At 34.6% G+C, this 10,827-nt stretch overlaps 2 protein-coding genes and 8 non-coding genes across 21 annotated transcripts in view; 9 read left to right on the top strand and 1 right to left on the bottom strand.

Moving 5' to 3' along the window:
- The first annotated feature begins 1,080 nt into the window (after positions 1 to 1,080).
- Positions 1,081 to 10,767, top strand: TAF1D (TATA-box binding protein associated factor, RNA polymerase I subunit D). Its single transcript, XM_049713655.1, is given in 8 exon segments — positions 1,081 to 1,259; positions 2,015 to 2,393; positions 3,215 to 3,390; positions 3,732 to 3,789; positions 4,181 to 4,303; positions 4,306 to 4,357; positions 8,389 to 8,424; positions 9,478 to 10,767. Coding segments are annotated over 7 exon segments (864 nt in total). The 5' UTR covers positions 1,081 to 1,200; the 3' UTR covers positions 8,406 to 8,424; positions 9,478 to 10,767.
- On the top strand, positions 4,930 to 5,056 carry LOC117202168 (small nucleolar RNA SNORA40). Its single transcript, XR_004484361.1, has one exon. It is a non-coding gene; the product is annotated as a small nucleolar RNA SNORA40 (small nucleolar RNA).
- Positions 7,934 to 8,064, top strand: LOC117202165 (small nucleolar RNA SNORA18). The gene has a single exon (XR_004484358.1). It is a non-coding gene; the product is annotated as a small nucleolar RNA SNORA18 (small nucleolar RNA).
- Positions 8,216 to 8,287, top strand: LOC117202169 (small nucleolar RNA SNORD5). Its single transcript, XR_004484362.1, has one exon. It is a non-coding gene; the product is annotated as a small nucleolar RNA SNORD5 (small nucleolar RNA).
- LOC117202171 (small nucleolar RNA SNORA8) lies at positions 8,847 to 8,984 on the top strand. Its single transcript, XR_004484364.1, has one exon. It is a non-coding gene; the product is annotated as a small nucleolar RNA SNORA8 (small nucleolar RNA).
- LOC117202163 (small nucleolar RNA SNORA1) lies at positions 9,232 to 9,366 on the top strand. The gene has a single exon (XR_004484356.1). It is a non-coding gene; the product is annotated as a small nucleolar RNA SNORA1 (small nucleolar RNA).
- Positions 9,621 to 9,692, top strand: LOC117202170 (small nucleolar RNA Z40). The gene has a single exon (XR_004484363.1). It is a non-coding gene; the product is annotated as a small nucleolar RNA Z40 (small nucleolar RNA).
- LOC117202164 (small nucleolar RNA SNORA32) lies at positions 9,951 to 10,071 on the top strand. The gene has a single exon (XR_004484357.1). It is a non-coding gene; the product is annotated as a small nucleolar RNA SNORA32 (small nucleolar RNA).
- Positions 10,401 to 10,527, top strand: LOC117202173 (small nucleolar RNA SNORA25). Its single transcript, XR_004484366.1, has one exon. It is a non-coding gene; the product is annotated as a small nucleolar RNA SNORA25 (small nucleolar RNA).
- The window catches only part of CEP295 (centrosomal protein 295), a 48,468-nt gene continuing 48,320 nt past the window's right edge, over positions 10,680 to 10,827 (bottom strand). For all 12 annotated transcript variants that reach the window (XM_033431931.2, XM_049713634.1, XM_049713632.1 and 9 more), the window contains one exon: positions 10,680 to 10,803. In XM_033431931.2, coding sequence (XP_033287822.2) covers positions 10,765 to 10,803 — 39 coding nt within the window. In that variant the 3' untranslated portion in view covers positions 10,680 to 10,764. The remainder of the gene's footprint in view (positions 10,804 to 10,827) is intronic.

Here is a 10,827-nt window from a genome sequence, read left to right as displayed (position 1 = left end):
AGAGCCAGTGAAGGGCACTATTGCCATGTGCTCCTCGCAGAATCTCGGAATAGGAAGCCACACTTCGTAGGAATGCTTTCTAGTTTCCGAAAAAGAGGTTTTGAGTCAACTTTAATTTTGATAATACGCTCTGATTTTTTTTTTTTTAATCTCAAGTATACTATCAGTGCCATTGGATCCACTTGTTGAATTTCTTTTTGGGCAGTTATTTCGTGACTTATTTCTTAGATTTTGCATTTTAGAAAACTACGACAAAACATCATGAAATTACCAGGAGTCTGTTGGATATTTTGCGAATCTGAGAGCTCTGTGACCTTATTGGCTTCCGATGTTTGAAGTATATTGTTCTTGTAGGATTTCTTTCATCGTTGCTCATTTGTCATTGCCAAGAATGCTAAAGACTAAGAACAATATACAAATAGGAAGAATGATGGCATCTCCGATAAGGGAGATGGAAAAGTAAAATTAGACATTATCTTTTTTTTTTTTTTTTTGACATTATCTTTTTTTAAAATTTTGTCCAAACTATTGTATCTAAGGAGATTACAACAGTGCCCTTTGTCTTTTTTTATTATTATTATTTGTAAGCCTTTCATCGAAAAGTTTGAGAATTCAGAACTTTTATATTAGTACCCATTAACAGCAAATTCCAGACCAGGAGTTTGGATAGAGGTAGTTAAGTCCTGCTGATTATTTTCCCGGGTATACTGAGGCGATACTCCACCTTCTGCCTTTGTATGCAAAAGATTTTCATACTAGTTCCCAACTGATGTTGAAAAATGGCTTTTTGGCCGTTGTATGGCTAAGGGTAAAATTACATTTTTTACTGTTGCGGAAAGCTGTATGATACTTTCGTTGGAAATTACAATACTCTTCTGGAATCTAACATTGGATAGATTAAGGAGGCAAAACTGAAAGAGAACTTGTGAATAAAATCTCTAGATTTTAGGATAGACCTGAAATGACAGTTCCTACATGAAAATATTAAAAGCCTTGTATGTGATTTTTGCCTTAATTTATGTGTAATTAATTTACATAATTGTCACAATGACATCAACATTTTCATTACTCTGATACTAGCTGTTTGCATTTATTCAGGGAAACATCACATTTACTGAATTTTGTATGGTCAGAAATCTGTTTAAATCAAAGGACAGTTGACAACAAATTTGAGAGGGGCTTGGAAAACACATACCAGGAATGGATTCTATCAACTATGCAACGGCATCTGACTCAGCTGTGGAAATTGAGAATCAAAGGTAAGTGCTTTCTTTTTTTTAAATAACAATCACCAGATTTTTCTGGAAAAGAGACTAGATGGTAATTTTACTGTATTTGAATTACCGGGAAAGCATAAATCATTGTAGATAATGAGTGGTGGTAATGGTAATTTTCATGCATTAGAACAGAAAAGGAAAACCTGGTTTGCACAGGTATTAACTACTTATAATCGTGGGACACATCGTTAACTCAGGGAAACAGGAGTATATTCTCCGGGCCAAACTGCTATCTTCCTCATTAAATCATCCTCATTTTATAAGAAGAAAATGGATATCAGTAGGGAATCTTGTTTTAAAATCAACTTGTTCCTATATTCCACGTTATCAGGGATGCTGGCTTATGTATATGATGAGAGGTATCTAGTCCTAATTGTTGTTGATCTCACTGGGAAAACAAATGAGCATTTCTAGTATACTCACTACATCTCTCCGCTAGGATACTCTTGTTTTATTTAGAGGAGGCTTTGTCTTAGTTTAGCCTCTAGCAGTGAACAAGGCTGCCTTCGTGGAACTTACATAAAGGAAGATGATTTTTTGGCTAAGTGCTATGGCACATGGCATTATGGGCCACTTGTGGTAGAGTGGTCAGAGCTAAGTGATTGGCTAGTACTGAGCCCATCTTTTAAAAAATTACTTTGAACATGTTTTTCTGCTTTGATTTGTAAAAGAAAAGTATATTACTGGTAATAAACAGTAATATAAGAGGGTACAATTACTCTTTCCCTGTTATCTAGTGATAACTCTTCCTCTGGTAGCAGCTTATTTAAAACTCAGTGTGTTCCTATCCCACCTAAAAGAAGGCAAAGAAACCCTATTAGAAAATCTGTTCACACACCTGAAAGTACTCAAGCAAGAGATTCATCTAGTGACTCATCTATAGAGCCAAGACCATTGACTTTAAAAGCTATTTTTGAAAGATTCAAAAAAAAGAAACGTAAAAAGAGGAAATACAAGCCAACGGGAAGATCAAGGGGAAGACCAAAAGGAAGGAGAAACACTAGAAGCTCACAAATAAATAAGAAACAATTTAAAGACAAAGGATCTGGCTTCCCATTTTTAGAATCAGAAAATGGAAGAAAACCATTACCTTGGAGAAAAATTTTAACCTTTGAGGTGAGTCTTTATATATGCTGATGCACATAGCTTAAAATGTCTGAAATGAGTTGTTGGTCGCTCTTAGGATTTAGATGTACCTGGAACATACAGTCTTCAACTTTTATAATACTTCTCTATACTGACTATACTGCCGCTTAAATGCTATCCCCCTCCTTCAGCTCAAAGTTCACTTGGACTTCTGGGTGGAATCTTGCACTGGTAACACAGGGTGAATGTACCTGTATATGAAGTGCTCTAAGGCTGATTTTATACCTTGATCTTATCATGTCAGGGCTGTAAACACCATTCCTAAAACTCAAATGCCCAGTTGTTTTATAGTAACCGAAGTGAAACCCACACCTGCCTTTCATGTTCAGTGGCTTTAGGATTTCATTTTGTTCAGATATTTCAATTTCTGACAGAATTACCAGACAAATAACGCCAGTACTTAGCAGTAGACTCTGAAATATTTGAGATAAGTGATTGCATAATTTGTAGTCACTTGTTCTAGAATCTGATTTATTGGAAAGGATTAATACTCATTAACCTCTTAATGTTTTAAGGTGATTAAAATAGACAGTTCTCTGCATTAAAAAATATCTTAAGTAATGCCCAAACGATACAAGATTTATGCTTGTTTTTCTTGGTACTAACTTTGATAACTTGCAAGGTAGAACAGTGAATTGATACACGTGATCTCCATATGGCAGAGTAGTTAAATCAAGATCACTAAGGACCTTGTTATGGGGATCCTTGTCATTTAGGAACATAGGCATTTGCTGAGTGGAAGAAATTTTTTTTAAGTCCTTGACTTAAAATATGGTGTTTTTGGTACATAGCAAGCAGTGGCAAGAGGATTTTTTAACTACCTTGAAAAACTGAAGTATGAATACCATCTTAAGGAATCCTTGAAACAAATGAACGTTGGTGAAGATTTAGAAAAGGAAGACTTTGATAGTCGTAGATACAGATACTTGGATGATGATGGATCTATCTCTCCTATTGAAGAGTCAGCGTAAGTTCTATCATGGATTGGAATAATTTTGGACATAGGTTTTATAAGATTAAGTGCTTTTAAGTTTTAATGTTGGTCCATATGCTGTTTGTTTATACTTTGATTTAATAGTGATGTGAACACAGATAAAATATTAATAGACTTAACTGGTATTGCTGTTTCAGTTGTGTGTCATGACAGTATACTACTCATTGGGTTATAAAAGATTTGTCATCTGAGTGATACACTTTTTTTTAAACTATTGGAGTATAATTGCTTTACATGGTATGTTAGTTTCTGCTTTATAACAAAATTGAATCAGTTATATATATACATTGAGTGATATGCTTTTAATATTGCAGAGCAGAGGAGGAGATTGCAACAAATCTTGAACACGATGAATGTGATATTAAATTGGTGGTAAGTGACAATTTTATCCCACTTCATTTTGGGAGGACAGCTGTTGACAAAGGGAGAATTTTATCCTGTTGTGTTACTATCTGTATTTAAGTTTTGAAAGGTTCAGTGCCCTTGGTGCAGGAAATGCAAGAATAAAAATAAGAATTTTATGGATAATTGGTGAGAACATGAATTATCAATACTATATCAGTAAAAACAATACTATTGTAAGTTTTCATGTGTGGTGTTGCTACTAGGATATCAGATGAGAAAAGGCAGCAGAAGTTAATTTGGATTTTTAACATCCAGATGTAGTATCCAGGTTATTTTAAGTAACCTAGAGTTTAGTTATATGTAATTACTAATGCGGTAAAATTTCAGTTATTGCTTAGTATTGTTATTTCTTATGCAGGAGGATAATTATTTCATAATAAGTTCTGAAATACCAAAGAAGAAGAATGTATATTTGGAACAAGAGGAATATACTGAAGAAGCTGCATTGCCTAAAAAGAGAGCATCAAAATCCAAAAAACACTGGACAGAGGACAGAATGGCCTGAAAATAGATAGGATTATGACTACCAGACAAGGTAAACAGAATAGAGAAAAAGGAACTTTATAGAAAGAAAAGATGATAAATGTGAATACATATGCCAGCCTTATGATAAAAAAGAACCTTGTAAGAAAATAAAAAGTATAAACAAATTTATAAAACTCCTGAAGTGTAATTATAAGAAAAATAATTAAAACAGTGAGATTATGTAGAAAAAACATTGAGGCTGTTACAGCAGATATAATCACTTCCCCCAAAAATAAACAACGTCCTACTGTTTTTGCATATGGTGGTGTATTTCTGGGTAAGAGAACTTAAAGGTGCCATTTGAGCTTTGAATCAAAGAAATAAGACTGTAATCCTGAAAAGAAAATCTTAGTTGCAATAACCACTAATGATTGACAGCAATAACCACTAATGATAATTCTCCTTAGAGTACCTGCAACTCCATTTTTATTTTTTTCAGAGAAATTTAGTGTGAAATGCCTATTAATGTAATAAGAACTTAATATTTTCTTTTCCTAAAAACTACCTATAATATTTCAACTATCATTTTCATCACCACTGTATGTTGCAGATTATGCCACTCTATATACTTCATTTTACCATAGCACTTGTGTTTGTTTTTGTTTAATTTGTGGACAAAGACTTCTAGACAGGTGCACAAATAAATCCTCTTTTGCAACCCAGAGCTCATTGTTCAGTATGAGTTTTGATACAGATAAGAAGGAACATAATACCTAAGAGAGTCAAGTGATGGGGGTGTATTGATAAACATAAAGATTGCTTCCAGGACTATAGAGCTGATAATTTCCCTCATATCTTAAGCTTTTAAATTATCAGCTGTATTGATTTAGTACTCTAATTTTAACGTTGACATGAAACAAAGATGGCTTCTTTTTTTAGGCTTTTTTATCTTGATCAGAGTGTCTGGATAATCTAAAAAGGTATGTCTTATGCTTTAGGTGAGTTTGGGTCCAATTTGTGTAAATGTGATAAATTGTCAGAATTTAAAACCTCCATAGGTTTCATTATTGAAAGGCATTTTTGCCAATTTTAAATTTCTGTTCATAATGTAATTTCAGAAAATGAATCTCAGGATTGACATGCTTTATAGTGACATTGTGCCAGTTTCACTTCGCTTGAATGAAAGGGTCCCAGAACTATAAATTAGGCAGTTGTAGTCAGAATCTTGGATATTCCTGCTTCAAGCATACACAACATATTTTTAATCTCCCCGCACCCCTATACAATATTTTTTAAGTTTATTGAAGTATAGTTGATCTACAATATTAGTTTCTGCTGTGCAACAGAGACTCAGTTATACATATATTTCTATTATGATTTATCACAGGATATTGAATATAGTGCCCTGTGTTATGTAGTAAGACCCTGTTTATCTGTACTTATATATATAAGTAGTTTGCATCTGCTAATCCCAGACTCCCAGTCCATCCTTCCCCCACATCCCCCTCCTTGGCAAACACAAGTCTGTTCTCTATGAGGCTGTTTGTTTCATAGATGTGTTCATTTGTGTGGTTTTAGATTCCACAAAGAAGTGATATCCTATGGTATTTGTATTTCTATTTTTGATTTACTTTGCTTAGTATGATAATCTCTAGGTCCATCCATGTTGCTGCAGATGGCATTATTTCATGCTTTTTCATGGCTGAGTACTAATCCATTTGTGTGTATGTGTGTGTGTGTGTACGTACGTGTACCACATCTTTATCCGAGTAATAATCCACTGTGTGTGTGTGTGTACATACGTACGTACCACATCTTTATCCATCTCTTGATGGACATTTAGGTTGCTTCCACGTGCTGGCTACTGTAAATGGCATTGCAATGCATGTATCCTCTCAAACCATGTTTTTCTCTGGATATATGCCCAGGAGTGGGATTGCTAGATCATATGGTAGCTCTATTTTCAGTTTGAGGAACTGCCGTACTGTTTTCCATACTGGCTGTACCAGTTTACATTCCCACCAACAGTGTAGGGGGGTGTTCCTTTTTCTCCAACACCCTCTCCAGCATGTATTATTTGTAGACTTTTATATATATATATATATATATATATATATATATATATATAAATTTTTTTTTTTTTTTTTTTTTTTTTCCTGTATGCGGGCCTCTCACTGCTGTGGCCTCTCCTGTTGCGGAGCACAGGCTCCGGACGCGCAGACTCAGCGGCCATGGCTCACGGGCCCAGCCGCTCTGCGGCATGTGGGATCTTCCCGGACCGGGGCACGAACCCGTGTCCCCTGCATCGGCAGGCGGACTCTCAACCACTGCGCCACCAGGGAAGCCCTATTTGTAGACTTTTTGATGATGGCCATTCTTACTGGTGTGAGGTAGTACTTCATTATATTTACATTTCTAATAATCGGTAATGATGAGCATCTTTTTATGTGCCTATGTGTATGCTTTCTTTGGAGAAATGTCTATTTAGGTCTTCTGCCAATTTTTTGATTGGGTGGTTTTTTTGTTATGGAATTGTACTATCCAATAGTTTTATTTTTATTTTTTAAATTTTCTGGCCATGGTGCTACTCTTTATATACTTAATTACATATGGACTGAACATGTTTACTAAACACGTCGTATGTTTTCAAGTTCTTCCTTCCCTTCAAATTTTGGTTTACCAAAATTTATGTTCTGCTGTTAATTCACCCTCACGTGATGTGAAGAATCCCCAAATAACTTTTTTCTTAAAAACCTCATGGCCTAAATGAGATGAAATGTTGCTCCTAAAGATTATTTTATTTAATGTTATGCATGTTAATATGCTGAATGATTTAATAATTATAATTTTGATTTAATCTGACCTTTGTTATTTAGATTTGCAAAAGGGATATATTTTTCATACACTTGTTTGGCCAGTGCATTCTTTTATTTTTGGCTGCACCGAGTGGATTGCAGATCTTAGTTCCCAGACCAGGGATCGAACCCATGCCACCTGCAGTGGAAGCACTGGAGTCCTAACCACTGTACGCCAGGGAAGTCCCTATAGTGTTTTTAATGAATGCATAATCTAAAATGAGGTAGAAGATTTAAAAGTATAATGCTAGAAATGACTACACAGGACACAAAATTTCATGAATCTGAATGATACAAAGTTTAATTAAATACACCCAATTTGTCTTCAACGATTCCCCAATCGTCAGAACGTCAGCCACATTAACATTTTTCTGTATTTTTATAATTGATATCAAGTAATGAGAAAATGCTTTATATAGTTCTTAAATTAAGGCAAAAATTCAAAGTAAAAATTTTGCAGTAATCTGGGAATTGCATAGGCAAAATACATTGCAGTAATGAAGTTCTTAAAATCAAGCTTAAATTTATATGTGGAACTCTTCGTTTGGTTCACGTATAATAGCTAATAAGTACTTTGCATATTTTTACCTGTTAATATAATGCTATCTTTTCTAAGCATTGTAAAAATACCTACCATGTGACTAATTCATGGGATGATTTCCTTAAATTTCTTAAAACATCCTTTGTGATGTCTGTTACTGCACAGTTTTGAACATATCTAAGAGACTGGAGCTCTTTCAAATAATTGTTCTTTTGTGGACTTGTTTATATTTTTTAAAACGCAAGCAGTGGTTGAGGTCTATCCCGATGGGGCTTTTTCTGTAAACCTACATCGTTGGAAACGCCTCATAGATTAACTGTGTGGTTTCCTTTACTCATAGAACTACCTGTTAGATCTGTGGGAAAGAACTACAAGACAGAGCTGCCAAGTAAACTATGAAAAACCTAATGAACTTTTTATCTTAGGTATTGGCATATCCCAATGATCTGTACTGTTCTAGGGTGTGATGGCTTAGGTAAGTTTTAATCAGTGACAGTGTAATTTGTGCGGGGGTAGTGGGGGGACCATTCCAGTTCAGATGATGAATTTAACCGTTCAACTGCTGAATGATACAGACATGAACTAAAACTTAATTCTGATAGAGCTGAGTATGCTTAATATCTAAATATTTTGTTATATATTGAGGTTTTAATTTTTAATCACATGAGTATGGTATCCATCTTTTATTTGATATTTTATTTGCAGGAGTGAATATGATTTGAACCTAATACATTTTTAGAGGTAAGTGGAATATTTAATTTCTATTCAAATTAAGGATTCAGAAGTTCTGAAAAGAATGTAAATTTTGAGTATAGCATTCCATTACTGTTGTGACTGCTAGTTAATTAGGTATAAAACAATTATCAGGATTTCAGCCAAAAATACTGCTGTAATATTTGTGTTTACAGAATTGGAAAAAATGAAGAGACAGCACTGACACGTAAATATGTATAATAGGATAGTTTCCTATGTAAGTTCTGTAGGTATAGAGAGGGTAAAGGTAGCAATGGCTATAGTTTAAAATGGAGTTAATGTAGTTGTCTCATTGGAATGACAAATAAACACATTATAAGAACTTAAATTTTTAGAGATGTGTGAAGATATTTCTCAGATAGTAACATTACAAACTTGAGGTTGAGGGTTTTTTCTGGTTCAGTCATAATTGCACTGCATGGTATCTGCATTCAGCAGTTTGTTCCTGCTGAGTGTTCAAAGGACAGTGCAATATAAATTCAGTATTTGGCATCGTTGGTTTTCTTGGCTTTGTGCATGTTAGACCTGGTATTTCTACTGATACAGTATTCCTATAGTTTCTCATACTGTTCAGTTTGACAGTCTTCAGTAGTAACTAATACTATTTTTCTAGGATGTCAAATTCAGAACCAGGCAGCTCCATCTCCTGACCCTAAACATGTAAGGATTTCTATTTCTGTTGCTTCTAGTAGCTTTCCTTCATTGATAGCATTGTTAGCAAAACAGCAGAACTTCTACACAAGTGCAGAAGCCTTTTGCACAGTGTATATATAAGCTTGAGAGAAATGATTATAAAGCCTCATACAGTTGAAAATGGGCACTGTTGTTCATGGTGCCCATAAATTGTTAATGTGGCTACATTGAGAACACAGGTTTTGCTTCCATCACTGTAATTTCATTGCGGTGGTGACAATGAGACCTGCAACATTTTTTTTTTTTTTGTGCTAGGCTCATGAGTAAAAATTGGATATAACAAGGCTTTTCAGTATTAGAAAAGACGAAGGGATAAATAGCAACATACTTGCTATATTTAATTTCTAGGGTCCTAAAGTAAATCACTTGAGGAAATTGGATCCCAAAGATTACAGGTATGATTTTAATTTCATTTTTTCCCCTTGTATTTAATGAAAAAGACTATGACGTTAAAAAGGCCATTAGTAGTTTTACTATTTACCAGTAATGTATGATGTCATGATGATGGCAAAATGTTCAACTGCTCTGAATGGGCTGAATGAAAATAGCCTTTCTGAACATCCATCTTACATAAAGCTGTATTTTAAATGAAAGCTCTAAGATAAAAGTTGCCTGAAACATGCATGTTTGGAAACAATCAGCTAAATTTAGGTGTGAATGAAAATGGAACCTAATCAGTCCCAGTTGCCATTACAATCTTTTTCTGTAGGTGGGGAATTTTGAAGTGTGTCCATATTTCATTGGAGATCAAAGAAGCCTAACTAAAAGAATTGTGGTAAGTAATTATTTTTATTTTACCACACCAAATTGTCAGGCTTTAATGGTCATTACCAAGGCTTTTAGAATGCAGTTTCTCATTTGCTGTGGACATGACCATAAAAAAAGTTTCCCACTAGGTTTTATTTCTGCTACTTTGTAGCATTCAGCCTGTTGGGAACATTTTATTATTATTTACTTGTATTTCCATTGCCTAGGTCAGCACTGTTCCAGTATAAATAGAACACAAGCCATTTTTTTCTAATTGGATTTTACAGTACTGATACATGGGTAGTGACTATTATATTGAAGTTGTGCCTAGATTGCTGGAGTTCTTTGTTTAATCCTGGGCTTTTAGTTTATTACATTACAGGTTGCCTGGTTACTAAAGGAGGGGAGGCTGGCTTACATGAGCACCTCTGAAAATGGACCCTTATCTTTATATTTGTTATACAGGGCTGACTCATATGATAACTTCTTTTTGAAAGGTATGTACACATTAAAGAAAATTTTATAGGTCATTTCAAAGAGGGCTGATGGGACCACATCCAGGAGCTCTTTACGCTGTGACCAAAGACTGAGTTCTCCACTGGATATAATAGTAACTTGATAGTGCTATGTTTTCCAGATGGAGATACAAGCCACTCGTACCCATGATTAGTGATGTGGGAAAGTAATTTAAATATCTTCCAACTTTAACCAGTGTCTACTCTCTTCTTTAGGGCTGCTTTATCTTGAAGATTTATGAGTTTGGAGGAACTAAGGTGATTGGCAGTGGAAAGAATCAGAACGTGTGGAATTCCTTAAAAATTTATTGACTTAAATAACTTTGTCTGTTACACATAATAAAAAAAACCCCTTTACACTTTGTGTGGAAAGTCAGCATATATTTTTGGCTCGAAGTTTCTCTAATGTTTTCTGTGGAGGGAATAATAACGTTTA

Source organism: Orcinus orca, chromosome 8 (assembly GCF_937001465.1).
Source record: "Orcinus orca chromosome 8, mOrcOrc1.1, whole genome shotgun sequence".
NCBI lineage: Eukaryota > Metazoa > Chordata > Mammalia > Artiodactyla > Delphinidae > Orcinus > Orcinus orca.
The sequence above is the reverse complement of the archived record's forward strand: the minus strand, read 5'-3'. Positions and strand labels throughout refer to the sequence as shown.